The 17,470-nt window shown below is 32.1% G+C and overlaps 2 protein-coding genes across 5 annotated transcripts; one reads left to right on the top strand and one right to left on the bottom strand.

The window, feature by feature from the left end:
* On the bottom strand, nucleotides 1-9,530 carry LOC148604786 (uncharacterized). The gene is made up of 2 exons (XM_088549467.1): nucleotides 8,473-9,530; nucleotides 1-3,632 (listed from the first exon to the last, which is right to left on the bottom strand). Exons 1-2 carry the CDS (start codon nucleotides 9,430-9,432, stop codon nucleotides 3,267-3,269), a joined length of 1,326 nt encoding a protein of 441 aa, XP_088405593.1. The 5' UTR covers nucleotides 9,433-9,530; the 3' UTR covers nucleotides 1-3,266.
* LOC148604785 (uncharacterized) lies at nucleotides 9,520-17,466 on the top strand. Of its 4 annotated transcripts, none has more exons than XM_088549463.1 (7): nucleotides 9,520-9,623; nucleotides 9,808-9,855; nucleotides 10,727-11,306; nucleotides 12,313-13,489; nucleotides 14,312-14,659; nucleotides 15,542-15,627; nucleotides 17,243-17,466. In XM_088549463.1, the coding sequence occupies exons 3-7, from the start codon at nucleotides 10,753-10,755 to the stop codon at nucleotides 17,319-17,321; spliced, it is 2,244 nt and encodes a 747-aa protein (XP_088405589.1). In that variant the 5' UTR covers nucleotides 9,520-9,623; nucleotides 9,808-9,855; nucleotides 10,727-10,752; the 3' UTR covers nucleotides 17,322-17,466. The 4 variants fall into 4 exon arrangements, with proteins under 4 accessions (XP_088405589.1, XP_088405590.1, XP_088405592.1 ...); XM_088549465.1 differs by having other exon boundaries at nucleotides 9,581-9,631; XM_088549464.1 differs by lacking the exon at nucleotides 9,808-9,855 and having other exon boundaries at nucleotides 9,537-9,623.
* Nucleotides 17,467-17,470: the final 4 nt, after the last annotated feature.

Genomic DNA, 17,470 nt, shown 5'->3' with positions numbered 1-17,470 from the left:
TTTTTAAGAACTATTCCATTTTTATTTCTCTACATATATACAATAATTAAAAAAAAAGTTTACATTTCGTCAGTAACTGTAAAACCGTCATAATATCTGTGAATCAACAAATTCTTTGGCATACAATTCTGAATATCAGAATGCACCAAAACAAGAAGAAAGAACTGCCTCTATCACTCTTCATCATTAAATGTTTTTTTTTTAATTTAAAAATCAAAAGCTCAGTAACTGAACAAATAAGATGATATAGATTGTTACAGTACTACAATTTAAACACAGCTGTTACATATGTTTAAAATAGAGAGATTACCACTGAAAATATAGAACAATTAGGAACATACTCATAACGTGTTACATGTTCATTACAAGAATTACTCAAATTTCCACATTTTTGTATTTAATGAGCACTATAGGTTGATTTTGGAGATTGTATTACAGACCTATTAAAGTATAAATAGTGCAATGCTACAATTAAATAAATCCTTTTTTAATTGGTTTATCTACATGTATATTTTAAAGGACATTTTTTCATTTTCTATTCCTAAATGAGATAGCATAGTTAATGTTTAATGTAAAATGTTTAAAAATATATGTCAGCTGTTTTTTTTCTATTCCTAAATGAGATAGTACATGTAGGTGCACGTATGAGATTTACCGGTATAATAAAAAAAATTAAAAATCTTACACTACAAGATAAGTACATGTATACAAGATTTACAATTTTCTCACTAGATTAAAATGTAAAGGTACCCACTGACCTCTCTGTCCATTCTCATAATTTAAAAGTGTCCTGATGAATTTAGATAAACAATGTCACCCAAGCCGTCTTGGTATAAAACTTCCTTTTTTCCTTCAAATGTCATATATACTAGAAGTACCTAAACAATTTTAGAAATCTAAGGGTCTGTGGTACATCTAGTACACAACATAATTACTTGCTCTCCCTCTGTGCCCCTATTTCATATCCTACTTTGAAAACTGTCAGGCATAACACATATTGATGCCTAGACTTTTCTGCATGTATCTGACAAACAAACTATAAAGTAATTAAAATCAATATCAATACCATTATTGAATACTGTTCAATTAAAGTACCAGTAATTAAGTAAATATTTAAACTTCCCCTGGGAATTACTGACAACCGCTGTTTAAATAAATGTGATATCACAAAATACATTTACAAATTAACATGCTCTTACTTTTTACACAAATTGGAAATAAACTTACAAAGTCTTCCAAGCAATGCAATGCATTAAAATGGAATTCAATAATGATGAACCAATATGAATAATGAAAATCGATGCATTCAGAATTCATGAAACTTAATGATGTAACTGAACACAAGATATTAACAAAGATAGCATCAATCTACATCCATATCAATGTTTTACATACTTTCTATCATGCAATGTGAGAAAATGGCAAGAACTACTTTATACTAAAACTATACTTTAAAATGTACATTCAAGAAGATAACAAAGAATCTAATTTGGAACAAACATAAATAATTGAGCTTTTTGCCAATTTTAATACAGAAACAAGCCTATAAAACAATAAATTTGTATTGATATATAAGGTGAGAATAAATCTCTGAGATACAGACCAGTGGTGAGTGACCTTTTTTTTCTTAATCATTCCAAACATGTACATGTATCAGTCTGTATGCCTAGCAGCTGTAGGAGTATTGTCAGTGGTGTATTATTAGAGGGCCAAACATAAAGCAGACAAAATTACATGTACAGGCATTTGTGCAGGATGTGAAATTTGAGCTTATCCTGTCATAAAAAATAACCTTACAAATCTTATACAATGTACCCATGGAATCTGAATCATACAAATAAAATTTAATGTATGATTTATTTGCAATTCAAACCTGATTTATAAACTCTTAAAAGTATCTAACAAATTATTTGCATTATATTGTGTTTAAATACTTTAAGTTGAAGTACAGAGCTAGATTGACAATAGAGATCTATAAAATTTAAAACTCTCCTTAATATTATATAATTCTACTCTAAGAAACTAATCATTAAACTTTCACAAAATTAGATATTCACAACTAGCATGGCTCATTTGCCCAAACTTCTTATAAATGAGTTATGTACAAATTCTCTATCACAGTCTAAAGTAACAATACAAATTTAATTCCATAAGTATAAAGAGATCTTTTCATTAGTGTTTCCTTGTTTAACATACTGTGAAGGTACTTTAATTCTTGGATTCCAATATTTGTGGATCAGGAAAGAGACACAAGTTTGTGGGTTCTTGAATTTGTGTGTAAGTTTTCAGTATACACATCAACAGGAATCTTTTATTCGTTGGGAACCAAATTTCATGGTTTGGTCTACCCATAAAAACCATGAAAATTGGTACCAAACAAGCAATAGTACTTTCACAGTAGTACAATGAACCCTATCTAAACCAGAGCCCTTAAGGAGGTAGATCTATGGTAAGGGACACAACTCTTACAAATCACTGGAATGCTTGTATTCAGCATTTTACATCAATCTCATATAAGCATCAAAGTAACCCAAGGCTACCTCCTAAGGGCAGAATAATTTGTTTGGTTTAGGAAGGTGTTCAGTCCATACAGGTTCAAAAATATATCAAAATTGATATAAAGGGACTTCAGAAAGAATCTGGTTTGGACAGGTTTCTGTTTATTCATGGTCCTGTTCAGACAGGTTTCACTGTTTACAAGTACATGTATACGTTTTGCACAATTTGGACAATGCACTTTTCAGTGATTTATTCAAACATATGATGGTTGCAATATTGTAAAAAATTTCTACATGTATTAAGAAATTCAAAACTGCAAGTCACAAACTATTTTTGTTTTACCAGTATCCTGCCAAATAACCATTTATACATAAGTCTCAAATTAATTTGCAAACTCGTCAAACAACTATGCACCAAGAAAGGTAAACTTGCAGTTGTTCAAACGATATATATATCAAACTTTCACAAACTCAAAATTAATTTGTTTATAAGTAGGAATTGTTCAAAATATAGAGCTGCTTTTAAAGTAATGACGATAAATTGTACAGTTTACAAATCCTGTCAAATTACTTGCAACACTGAAGGAGGTGTAAAATAATGAATCACATCATATCATAATAGTAACACAGTGTTGTACATTTCTTTCACAACTATACATGTAAAATTCTGCACAACAACACACTATATCATTACTGAAATGAAACTGAAATGAGACTTTGTCAATCAACGTAGATCTATTTATAATACACATGTACAACAAGAAACTCCTATGAATATGCAAATCTATCATCCCATGCTGGGCGGTTCTCTACATTCTTGGCACTACTAGGCCGACTCATGCGACTTGCCGATGACATCATAGATATTGTGGACTTAGCACTTCCAGGACGCATTGAGCTTGCATTGGATTTTGCACTTGAAGGTCTGGATCTTCTTGCTGGTGATAAACCAAATGTAGAATTCAGACTACTTGTACTTTGCATGTACGTTGAGTCAAGTCTCTCGGCAGCCATCTGTTCGTGAACAGCTGCAATGGGTACTCCATATAAGGTAGTTTTAGAATAGTCAGTCAACTGCTCTTTACGGGACAATCCTTTAGAAGCCTTTGCTTTCTGAAGTCTGTTCAGAAGTTTCTGAAATGGAAAGAATTTAATTTAGTTTTTAAAGCTTTAGACTATTACCATTAAAATGGATCTTTTAACAACACAAAATACCATTATGACAATGTAATCATTCTATTCATTGACCAAATATACAAGTACATGTAAATGACTAAGACAATTTTCATTATGTTGATTCAATATATGTACATGTACCAAATAGAACATGGACCTTGGTACATGTACATTACAATTTACTAGTCATAATAGAAAGAGTTGTGCTTATATGGTTTTATGGACCATACAGCAGACACACTGATATACTTTGTCTGCAGTCACAATTAACAAGTACTATATCTTTAAACAAGAGGCTCCTAGGAGTGTAAATTGCTCACTTGGTTCAATTTTGCCTTTCAAAGGAAATAAATTTGACAAGAAGTTGTCCAACAATTTTGACTCAAGAAGTCTTTGATAAGACTTATCATAAGGATCATTTCAGCAATTGAAATGTTTTTTTTTATCTATCATCGTTTTCAAGATATTGACTGAAAACTGAAAAACAAAAGTCATTTTTCCCTTTTCAAAGGCAATAACTCTTACAAGGAGTTGTCCGTCAACTTTTATCCCAAACACTTTTGTAGTCCTAAAAAGATAGCGTTGCATTTCATCTCTTTGTTAAATACCGAATTCAGTTGGACTTTATTTGGCGAACTTTGTGATAATTGTGCTTTTTGTATTTTAGCAAATTTATTTGTTTATTGTAAAACTTCTCCAAATTCCAAATTATTAAATACATTGTACATAAAATGTTATTAAATGTGTAAAAACATTTGAGATTATTCTGGACATTGATGCCCCTAATAGAGCCTTGAATTTCATGGTGACCAGGTGACCATCACTTTTGTCCATTGAAATGAGAGGTTGTAAGCTTCATCAGTTACATTGCCATGATTAAGCATCATGGGTGTCACATGATGTCAAAGCAAACTCAATACCGACTGTCATAAAAAGTAACCACCCATCATACTGAGATTATATATACTTCGGAAAAATACAAATAAGTACAATACTTGTAACAGTACATACAAGTACATTGTACACAAACTTAATTTAAATATGGTTAATAGAATTAACAACAGTCTTCAATGTAATTCTTCATAATACACCTCAATCCCTTTAAATATAGTTACAAGGGAAAAAAGCAGTCTTAAGCACTATTGTCTAGTTGGCCTTGAGTTAAAATTTGACTTAAGTTTGACACCTTTTATTTTTGTTGTTTTAATAAAAGTAATATGGCATTTAAGTCTGTGACAATATTCCTGTGATCAACCCAGGCAAACTAAGAACTGAAAAATCTTACAAAGTTTTTAGCAGTGCTCTACCTGCTATAAAATTTGGTTAAATATATGCATCATGGCCACTGTGCCATTTCTGTAACACTGGAGAAAGCATAAGTCTCCAATATGGAGATCCCTTTTAGCTGTTGGTCAGTCCAAATTCATCATTTTCATGCATTTACAAGCAAGTTTAAGATATGCTTAAGCTATTTACAACTGTTTCACCAAAGACTTTCTGAACTGCTTATGCTATTTAGGGGCAATACACTGTTCTCATTATGGTAGTATTTATTAAGTAGATCTGTAAAATCCTGATCAATCTCAAATTATGTGATTTTTTTAACACGAACATGTAATATGGAGAGAATCACGATATGTCAAGTGTAATTTGGAGTTGAAATTGGAAGGAACTACAGAAAATCCGTAAATAACTGTGGATTTTATTTGTCTTAGAAACAGCATGAACATAAACAGAGTGAGTCATTGAATAAGGTTGCCATTTAAAATTTCTCAAACAGATTTTGATTTAGTTTGGGTGTAGTTTACATGTACTGAAAATTAGGAAAAAAATCCCTTAGAGCAACAAAAATATGGGCTACCTACATGTCTTTGGGTAAACATTTTTTGTCTAATCTTTTTTGACTGAAATAGGTATTTACCTAATACCAATGCATTAGTGTATTAGATAATACAAACAGAATTTTCAAGCATTAAGTCTATTTAAAGAAAGAAGTAGCACTATGTTTTAAATACCCCAACACATCTTCCTAAACCTTGTACACTAACACAGACTTCTCGCAAGTTGTTTAATAGAAAATTATTCAATTAAAGAATAAATATATACAATGTACATGTACCAGATAAGTCCAACTACCCACATGCTCTATCATTTTTCCCAATACACGCATACCTGGCATGATTCCATATATGTTAGTTTAGATCCCTTTAAATAATGTATAATTTATTTATATGGGTAGATTAACATCAAGATCGAATGCTGGATTATAAATGATGACAGTTGGAAGCTATAGAAGTGTTTCTATTCTGTGTGCCAATTCTTTTTTTAAATCTCTTGTGAAGACATATTAGAGTGGTGCTTTAGACATCACAAAATCACTTTGTTTACAACTCATTCATGTACATCATGGGACATTTTAGACGCATGTTCAAATTCGATTCTTGCACTACATGACAGATTTTAGTCAGAATTTAAGTAGAGATTCATCTAAGAATCATGCAGAGACTGGGCAATAATTTTAATTTGTATCTTATAGTTATGCTAAATAGTATGCATGCATCCAGTATATGATATTATTGGTTCGAAAAATATGTGGTTATATAGCCATTTGTACAGATAATAAACTGGTGGGAAATATTCTTCAAAAGAATTCAACAAAGCTATTTAGACTTAAGTCTGAACTTTCCCAGCTGTTAGATACTGTAAATGTAAATATACTGTAAATATACTGTAAATTTTTGTGGTTGCTATTTTTTGCTGATTCTGTCAAGTGAGTATATTCGCGGATTCAGAAAGGATAAGTGTTATATAATGTTAAAAAAATTTTTATGAACTATTTTTACACCCTTTTCTGTCCACCGCGAAAAATTATGAAATTAGTACCTTTACAGTACCTAATTGGTATTCCTTTTTATATTAAAAAATAAGTAAATGAGAGGATTCCTGAAACCTTAAATAAGGTTAAGAAAGTTCACAAAATTGTTCACCTTCTCCTTTTTTTTTCGTACTGTGAAAGTTCTATTGTTCGTGGAGTACCAATTTTCTTGGGTTTCATGGTAAGGCTAAACAAAGAATTTTGGTTCTTAATGAAATGGAGATTTCCATTGATGTGTATACTGAAAACCTCAAAACCATGAATTCAAGAATCCATGAACTAGTTTTTCTTCCCTAATCCATGAAAATTGATATCCACAAATTAAAGTCCTTTCACAGTATTTGCATGACTTTTAGGCAAACCTGTTCTGAACTAATTTTCCATTTTCAATTCAGACATAGAAATTTACCCTGTATGATTAACTAAATATATATGTTTAATCAAATATGGCACATTAAGACACATATTTTCAAATATGTATGCATTTAAAAGCACCATTCATTGCCTTTTGAACATTAAATAAACAAAAAAGAAACCTTTAAAGCCTAAATAAGCAATTACCTCTAATTTTCATCCACTTATAAAGTTTTTGGTCTCAAATTTGTTACCACGGGACTTAAATGTACTTAAAGTATGTACAGGTAGAATATGCATGCAATTTTCTAGTACATGTACAAAAATGTACATTATACATGTACATATTGACAAAATTAGCCATTTGTAAAAAAAAATCAGCCAACAAATATAAATATGTACATATTATATGGACTTTCCCTTTGACTATATTTATAGATTTTATAAGGTTGGTAATTTTGTTATTACCCTTCAACCAACAGCACTCAAATTTGCTTCTGATGTACATTTGTATGCCCCATCTATAGCCACACATCAAATTTAAAATCAATCCATTTATTGGGGTCATGATACATTTGTATTTCGCAACTAACTACGGACAGACGAAATGAAAAAAACACTGAAATGTACATGTACAAAATGAAACTCCACAAGGATATGAAATAAATACATGTAGATCATTTAAGGACAATCACATACATCGTTTAAGTAAGGATCCACACTTAACAGTAGTCCGGCAATTCTGTGCCACCCTAATTTTAGAGAGGACAGTCTGACTACTAGAAAAATTTTTCATGGTAGTCCTATGGGCTACTTTAATTTGGCGTTATTTTTTATAGTACAAATGTATCTAAGTACCGACATAACCATCTGCGGACTACCTGTTTTACCTCTGAAGTAGTCCTGTTGACCACCAAACAAATGAAGTTATTGTCAAACCCTGTTAAGTATGTATTGATTAAGTGAAGAAAAAAATTCTTAATACAATTGCATGTTAGAAACATAAACAATAAGACATCACTTAATGAGTCTTGATCTAGGGTGATGTCCAAAAATTACAGGGCAAATTTTAGTGGCTTTTCACAACAACATCCCGGCAACTATTTTGCAACTACAATGTAACAGATGCATTCCAAAAAATTGTTTTCAGACAAGCAGGGCACAAAACTGAATATCAAATTAACTTCATTAATGTACAAAATGTACAATAAATAATGTATGTATGTACAGACGTACTATATTCCAAGATTTCCATTTCCTACAACTGTACATCACCTACAGACTGTACATGATTGACATACATATGTAGGACACCTTTCCTTTCACCCAGATCATTCACATGTAGCAAGTGAAATTTTATTCACAAGTGTTGGCAAGTAGAAAACTTTAAATACAATGTATATGAAAAGATTTGTAAACTTTTGAAAGGCTAGCAGATATTTTTGGGACAAATTGTAAATTTCCATTTCTAGTTTTCCTATGGAAACAAAAACTTTTCAATAATCCTTGAAGTCTGTGCATGGACAAATGTAAGCTTTGTAAATTGTAACAAATTAATGAAATGATTACCATGTTTTCCTGCTCTATTTGAGATTGGTGTCTTCTTCTGTTGACTGCTGATGAAGTTAGTCTGTCTATTCTGGCAACTGGATATGAAACTTTAGGCTGAGCACGTTTCTGTTTTGGACCAATCTGCTGCATTATTTGCCTTAGGAGTCTTTGGTTCTCCTTTTCAATATCAGTCACACGTCCCTTACTGAATGAAAAATGATTTTTCTGTCCTACTTTAGATTTTTGAGGCTCAAACATTACTCTCCTTGTGTTAGCTTTTAGTCTTTCTTGTTTGTCAATCTCAGACACAGCCTGCATCAACAAATTAAGGTCAATTTTGTCATTTTGTAACTGTATTTCACTATCTCCTGATTGTTCTTTGGATGATGTGTATTGCACTCTGTCATGGCCTTGCTTCTTTGTTCTTGTAGGTGTTGATCTTGGTGAATTCAAAGGTGACACATCAGTTATTTCACTATCTGAATCCGATCTTGAGCGTGAATTACCTTTAGGTCTCCCTCTTAACTTTGCAGACTTAGGTCTTGAATCTCGTTCATATCTATCATTTTTTGCTGAACCATTCATGTCCCAAGCCTGTCTCTGGGGACTATGATCATTTTTGTTTGTATTCTTCCTCCTCCTTGGGCTGCCATCTTCAGAATCAGAACCATATGAATAAGCACTTGAACTCCCCGAGTCAGTATCAGAGTTTAATTTCTTTTTGACAACTACCTGCTCATTTTTTCGGACAGGTCTGTATTCTTTGCTTCGTGCCGTTTCATCCTCACTGTCACTAGAATCGGTATAACTATCTGAATCACTTGTGTATGAATCTGAAGAAATGTGTCCGTTCTTCTCTACACTTCGTTTAGGCGTTTGACGTTTTTCAACGACAATGTGTGGTACGCGATGAACTTGGTCATCGTTTCTTGGTGTGTCAAAGAACTCAAAATCCACACTTTCTTTACCTGTCGACATGATTATCCTTATTCAATAACGGTTCCTTTACTTCACTTCATATCAACCATCATGCTGTTGTTTGATAGCAACTACTGACTACTCGATAAACTCTCGCGAGATTGCACCTGTCCTTGACTGATTGATCACAAAAGTTTGATGGGCGGCAAAAGTTTAAAATATTTGCATTACAATCAAACAATTATCCAAATGTAGATCAGTAAACTGCTTATTAAGATCTCTAAAAATCCAGATTCGTTTAAAAAAATGATACATGTAGTATGATCATTTGAAGCATTGTTTTTTTCATAGACATTGGATGTTGTACTTCGCTGTACGGCAGTTGTTCAGTCTAGCTGCAAAACGTAGCTCTCAATGATCTTTTTCTTTTTTCAGATTTTTGCATTCTAAATCATAGAACTACATTTCACAGCTACGTCCAGTGTAAGTTGCTCATTTACTTTTGTTTCTTTTTTTTCTTATTTCATGTTCTTTGCTGAGTCAGTGAATGTGTATGACAATGAGTCACATTAAGTGGCCATTCATGTCATTGGTAGGTTAACATACGCATATATTTGATACGTGTATAATATCAAGATATGCGTGTACATTTGTATTATGTATGCATATATTGTTAAAATATATGCGTATATATAATGTACAGGTATTGGTTATTTTTTATGTATGTGTGTATACACACGTAAATTATAACACTATATAAGTATATAATACAAATATACACATATTTTGATAATATATGCGTATGTTAGCCTGCCTAAGACATGAATGGCCCCTCATAGTTTTCCATGTCTATAATACAGTCTTTATGCTGGGTGCACCTAGTCCATGCTCCCAGTTTTTAGTGGAGTCCGAGTTGCTCATTTACTTTTGTTACTTTGTATGTATGATTTTAGTTACTTTATGTTCTTTGCTGTGTATGTCTGTTTTCCATGTCTGGTCTTTGTCCCTGGATTACATTCTTTTGATTACCGCTATAACCTTGGTTCCCTTGATTACTCTTTATCTTTGGAATATAATTTTTTGATTTCTACTTAAATCTTGATATACTAATGAAGATGATTACTCTGGTCTTACAACACATTTTCACCTCCCTATTACATTAAGATTTTTCCCCTATTCTTGTGGCTGCAATAATTTCTATAAACACTGAAAGCCCCTGGCTTGAGATGAAATGAAATAAAAAATATGTGCATTCACTTACAATAAATATGCCGTATGACAGGGAGTGTATATGAAGTCCCTGTATAGGGTTGCCATCGACATACACTGATATCTATTTTTTCCTTGTTTATAGATTCTAGTGGTCTACAAAAGACAGTCATGAAGAGGCACTTTTCAGATTACGTGAAAGGGGATGAGTCAAAAACAAAATCTAGTTCCCTTTATAAAACGCAGAAAATCAGCTTCAAGATGTTTCAACAGAGAGAAGTAATACACCTGAAATCTCTCTATCCATTTTTGACCAAAGCACAAATAAACAATAAAGTTAGAGAGCAGTGGAAATGCATGCCTCAAAATGAAAAACAAGGCTTTAGTAAAACAGTTTTGACAAAAACACCAACAAAATCACCCTCTTCAACACAGCAGAAAAACAGACAATGTTATAAAAAATATGGAAAGTTGAAATGTAGCATCTGGAGTGATTTTAAAACAGACAAGAAGACACCAACATATCAAAGTGACTTCTCTAGTCCATCAACTGATCAATGTGTTACCCAAAAACAATCTCCAGACTGGTTGAAAAATTCTGAAAATTTTCCCCTGAAAAAGAATTATTCTAAAGTAAAAAATCAAAATGACAACTTGGTTCCAGAGATAATTGATGAAACTCCAGGCAAACAAGAAGGCATTCTGAAACCGGCTGACCTGGAAAGGTAACATATTTACCAAAGGAAACATATCTAAAGGATTCAATTAATGTAGAATTAAACTGAGGCACATCAAGATCACAAGGCAATGCATGTTTGAGGATAAAGAAAATGTATTAAAATAAAATTAACAGGAGGTAGCAGCTAGTGTGCTCAGAGGACCCAGTTTTAGGAATTTGTTATTTTTGTTTTTTGGTTTTGTTTTGTTTTTGTGGAAAGGGGGGGGGGGCTAGAATGTTCATTTTCATTGATTGCCAATTGTATATACCATATTGTAGAATTATTGAAATTCAAACACACAAAAAGTGGTCTTGCAGGGATGTTTCAAGGCTATTATTGATCAATTTTACCCTATAAATGAACAAAACTGATGAAATTTTCCAACAAATGGAATTCCAACCCTCAGACCCCCTGGATCTGCCACTGTGACAGTGTAAGCCTAACATGTGTTCTAGCATAGGTATCATTTCCTTGTATCTCTAAAGAAGCTGCTTTTATAGATTTCTTACCCACATGTTATAAAAAATTAGTCCACTGCAAAGCTGTCTAGAAAATCAGAGATAACTTCCTGCTGGCGCACCTGGTCCAGGTTTTCATTTTTTTCCCCGTGTATATTTTAGTGTTATTCATGGTGTTGTCTGTTTTCTTGGTCTAGTCTTTATCCCAGGATTGTGAATATTCTGTTCCTTGTAGTTATAGGTTCTTTGCTTTTACTTAAAAAGAACTGTGTTGTGTAACTTATAAGATATACTTTATTCATATTTTTAATAGTGATTATCATTTAAAGGCTTTCCCATATGTCTCTTCTTGTGGATTTTTAATTAGTGTTAAATAATTCAAAATGTTTTGCTGTTAATCACCAAAACATTTTTAACTAATTCATAATAAGGATGAAAGTTACATATAAATATTATGAGTTAAACTTAAAAGTACTCTACTGCAGTATCACTATGCTTCATAATGGAAACTTGTTAAAATTCCTTCTCATTACCTAGACTACTTTCTATTTTAGATTAGAAGACACAGTCCCATTGAAGAAAAAGAACAGAGTCAGTTTTTCTCCGAAAAAAGAAACAGAACCAAATTTCATACCAGAAACTTGCAGTCCATGCTTAAGTTTGTGTGGGAATTCATCTGAAGACGATTGTACACTCATAAGAAGAGATACAACAAACTATGATGAAATTGACAATTTTCAAATGTGTGTGGAAGGAGATGAAAACCAGGGTGAAATCAAGATGGAAGCAACAAGAAGTGGCATCAACAATGATCAAGAAAATTTCAACAATTCAAAATTTAGTTCTCAGAGCGTAAATGAAAACTATAGAGAAAGCAAAGCTAAGAAAAATAAAAAGGAAGCTAAGAAAGTTACTCCTGAAATATTACATACAAGAATAACAATATTAACTCCATCATCAAGAAATGTAAATACAGAAAACTTTACAACACCGCATGTGTCTGATGCTAATGATAAGAAGTATACCACTCCTTTGGTAATCATTGATGACTTCCCTGAGGGTAATGTTCAAAAATACACAACACCAATGATGGATGATGCTACGATGAAACAGCTGATGCAGCAAGCAGAGCAAGCTCCAAAAAAGAGACGGTCTATTAAAGATGAAGTAGGAAATACATCACACGTTCAAGAAAATACAGCTAACAACCAGAAGAAGTGCAAGACTAGAACCTCCTTGATGCATCTCAAATCAGAGGACCAGGATGAATTAGTTGATGCCTCAGGTGATGCTAGAATTTATATTGCTGAACCTCTTAAACCTGAAGATGAAGGCAAAATCAATGAGAAAGTCCTCATTATAAAACAGAAAGGTCAAGAAATTAATGCAATGTGCAAACAACAACCTCCAGCTAATGTGATTCATCTTTCAGATAAAAATATGTCTTACAATGACATTGACAGTACAGAAATCCAAAAGGATAACCTTCCTACTTTTTCAGGGTCTACTCAATATTTTCTAGTCTCTGAAAATCCTCACACTATTGAAATTGACGTTTCAAATGATTCTGATGATGATGAAGTCCTTGATGCATTTAAATCAGCAAGCAATAGCACAGTTTTAGAAACTCTAAAAAGAATGAAAGAAGCAGCACTTGTCAGACCCTCTCCTATAAGGAGTCCAGAAATGTCCCCAAAGATCTTATCACCAGCTCTGTCAGGGATAAGTCAGGTACTGGAGCATTTGAAACTAAGACATCGTACTTTGACAAAGTTACACAAACACCAATCTTGTAGGATCAACACACAGTACATCTACAGCTTATATCAAACATTTTAGGACTATTTTGGCAATTTCATGTATCTAACTCATGAAATCATGTCTCTAGGGTATAAGGCATATCAAGTGCTTTAGCTGAGCTGTTTACTTACAGCAATAGTTTGTAATTTTCAGAGATTAAGACAAATACATAGTTTAATGTCAAGTGAAGACTTATAAAATACTTCTAATAGTACAAAATTTCCCAAAGAACTAAAAGGTCTAACAAAAAACCTATGATATCAATGGAATTAATAACTACTACCAGTACCATATACCAGAAATAAAATCAAAGCTGTTCTTACTTTTGCTACTTTCATTGTAAAACCTGAAAAGTGAAAATTTGTGAAAAATATTTATTAGAGAAGATACTGGTAATTGTATCCATTGAAGAATTGCAAACTTAAAGCTGCCAAATAGTATTTCACTTGAAAAAAAAAAAACAAAACAAAACAAAAACAGAAATGACGTCAAGAAAATATCCCAGTTTCAAGAAAAATACTGCATATGTCAATGGAAATATATTTCAAGGTAAATTTTTACACCAGAAAAATCTTCAAGATGTCTCTTTTTTTTCAAATATGTCCTTTGTAAATGTAAACTGGGACTCATTTGTACATGTGAACTGGGACTCATTATACAGTCTGTTTAAACTTGAACATTCTAAAAGTGACCAAAACAATGATTTATTTCTTTCAAACATCATAAAATATAAAATTTATTAATATTTCACAGCTATCTGGTGTTTCCTCTGGTTCAACCAGAAGTGTTTCCAGTTTTAGTATTTTGCCATTGAACAGTGCAGACTTGGTTGAGAATGGGCAGCAAACTTCAAAAGAAACTGATGCTGCAGCAGAATATTCAAGCAATGGAAAGGAAGATACAGCAAGGGTGGAATGTAGAAAGAAAAAGAAACAAATATCAGAGGAAAATACAGACTTATTTACAGAATGTTCCAAAGACAAAAATATGGCTGATGCTGATGAAGATATTGAACATGACAGGGAAGACAACAGTGAGCTGACAAAAAGGAAAATTACAAGAAACGTGGCTAGAAAGGGTACTATAGGAAAGAAGAATGTGGTAAAAATTTTACATATCATATTGACACCTAATTAAAAAAAAGAAAAAAAAACAACCAAATTTGATTCTTTCCTTAGCTTATTATCTGAAGTCAATAATTGACAATTAGCATTGAAGTAATTTGGAAGTGTGAAAATCAACTGTGTCAACACTAAATAAATTGTATGCAACAATAATAAGTCAATGCATATTTAGTTATCGACAGCAATTAGCGCATAATTTTAAGAGATCGTCAAGGTTGATTGTGAGAAAATAAAAAAAATTTCTGATTTGTTTTGGTAGCATAACTTGATTTTCCCCTCAAAAATTTTGTTAAATCTTTCAAATAGTCACCATACAGGTAGCTTAAGTATACATTTTTCTAAGAATCAGGTAAAATGGCAAAATTCAGACATATGCATGTCAAAACCCCACCGATCTGACAATTTATTTTCACTCAATGAAGTTTTCTCTATTTGAAAAGACCATTATTTTATCTATGCATCACTGGATTTGGTGAGGATTTTTCATTGGAATGTTAGAAAAATGAGGTTTTTGACAGAGTTATCTGCCATTAAAATGTTCATTTTCAGTGCATTTCTATGAAATTATAACTCAATTAACCAAAATGATATGGAAAATCTTGTCTTTTTTCCTTGATTCTAATGGTGCCAGCAGAGAAATTAAACTTCCAAAATAGTGGGTTTTTTCATACCATGTTTCATCCACTGACCGATTCTTACAGACACTAACACTTATAAGTCATTTAAGGTCAGTACAGCATTTAACAATTAATTTTTTGAACATTTCTCAAAAAGGCTACACAGATATAGATAAGGAAACTAAGAAAGTAGATTCACATTCTTCATGTTAAAATAATGGTAAGAAAAATTCATTTTTCAGGCTAATGTTATAGGAGAGCCACTGTGTGATTTGTTCTATGACATGACACCACCTGAAGAGAAGCGAAAGAAACAGTCAAATAGAAGGTATCAGGTTTAGAGCCGAGTAGTCACAAATGCTAAGGCCAAAAAAAAATATGTCTGTTTAAGGTTACAATGGATGAAAAAATAGGGTAGGTAGGTAAAATCAATTAATTTTTTTTTAAATGATTTTATCCAGACATTTATGGGAGGATTTTATTACCTTAAAAGTGCTTCACAAAAAATTGTAGTTTTACTGCATATTTTAAAAAAAAATACCAATATAATGTGCTAATGTAGGTAGGGTAACCTTAAATAGGCATGTTTTTTTCTTGACCTTTTTGAAACAAAATGTGGCCAAAGGATATTAGAATGTTCTAGTTTTAATACATAAAATGAGCGCCACAAGTTTTCTTTCTCATTTGCATTACTGAAAAAAGGCTATTAATTGTAGGCATTAAAATGAACAGAACCCTATAAGGCTTACAGCAGATATAATTTAGCGTTTTCTTATAAACACAATGACATTGGTTGGTTTGTATCAGTATATGTGTACATTTAAAATGCAATGGTTTCAGCTTATAGTTTTTCAGACATGTTTTAAGTGAAAGCTTGTTAGAAGACTATCTAATGTGTATCATGTAAATTACTATGAAAATCCATTGGGTCCAGTCTGTCCGTCAGTCCATTTTCAGTTTTCCGAACTTTTTCTTTAAACGCTTCCAGATATTGATATGATTTGTGGTATATAAATTCGTCATGATAAGTTACAAGTTAAGTTTGATTTTCGTTCCGCTACGATGATTTTTACTGAATTTATAGGCCTTGAACTTAGCAAAATTCACAGAAATAACAGTTTTTTGGACTTTTTTTCTAAACGCTTGCAGATATTGACATGATTTTTGGTACAGGTCAAGTTTAACTTTCGTTCAACTCTGATGATTTTAACCCAAATTACGGGCCTTGAACTTTACTAGCAAAATTCACAAAAATAACAGTTTTCCAGACTTTTTATCTAAAGCTTGCAGATATTGACATGATTTTTGGTATATCAGTTCACCATGATAAGTTACATGTGAAGTTTACGTTTTATTCCGCTCTGATAATTTTTACCGAAATTACAGGCCTTGAACTTAGCTTAATTCACAGAAATAAATATTTTCTGGACTTTTTTTGCTTGCAGATTATGACATGATTTTTGTTATATAAGTTCACCATGATAAGTTACAGGCCAAGGTAACGTTTCTTTCGCTCTGATGATTTTTCCTGAAATTACAGGCCTTAAACTTAGCTTAATTCACAGAAATAAACATTTTCTGGACTTTTTTTGCTTGCAGATTATGACATGATTTTTGTTATATAAGTTCACAATGATAAGTTCACAATGGTCAAGTATACGTTTTGTTCCATTACAATGATATTTACTTTGGATTAACTAAAACTCTAAGAAATCACAGTTTGGATTTTGAAACTACCATTCTGAGTAACAGAAGTTAGTTAGAAGATAAAGGTCTAAAGCCTGAAAAAAAAAACAAAAAAACACTCCTATTCATTTTTTTATCAGTGTTTTTATCCATGTATTTCTCTTACAAATTTACTTGAGTATCCAACATTGGGACCCATGGGGTATGTGAGCCCGCGCACTGAGGTTCTTTAATTTTTTATCATTATTATCTTTCAGACTACTGGCAAGTGCAGTTACACAAGGAAATAGCAACTTCAAATCACTTTTTGACAGCAATAATGATTCAATATTCTGAAAGAGTAGAGCCTTGTCTATGAACTTCTGTAAATCACTGATTGACAAAATTGAAATTGATAATACTTTCTTCAATCATAAAAATGTGGACAAAAAGAACATTGAAGTTATAAAGCTTTAGACCAAAAATTGTACATTAATAAAAATTCA

Source organism: Perna viridis, chromosome 10 (assembly GCF_037379345.1).
Source record: "Perna viridis isolate PV_CMFRI_1.1 ecotype Kerala chromosome 10, ASM3737934v1, whole genome shotgun sequence".
Classification (NCBI taxonomy): Eukaryota; Metazoa; Mollusca; class Bivalvia; order Mytilida; family Mytilidae; genus Perna; species Perna viridis.
The sequence above is the reverse complement of the archived record's forward strand: the minus strand, read 5'-3'. Positions and strand labels throughout refer to the sequence as shown.

Coding starts and splice junctions, on each gene's coding strand:
- LOC148604786 (XM_088549467.1), bottom strand. CDS start 9,432: ATGTCGACAGGTAAAGAAAGTGTGGATTTTGAGTTCTTTGACACACCA. Junction 3,633..8,472: donor AAATAGAGCAGGAAAACATG/GTAATCATTTCA, acceptor TTTCCATTTCAG/AAACTTCTGAACAGACTTCA.
- LOC148604785 (XM_088549463.1), top strand. CDS start 10,753: ATGAAGAGGCACTTTTCAGATTACGTGAAAGGGGATGAGTCAAAAACA. Junction 11,307..12,312: donor AAACCGGCTGACCTGGAAAG/GTAACATATTTA, acceptor TTTCTATTTTAG/ATTAGAAGACACAGTCCCAT. Junction 13,490..14,311: donor CTCTGTCAGGGATAAGTCAG/GTACTGGAGCAT, acceptor AATATTTCACAG/CTATCTGGTGTTTCCTCTGG.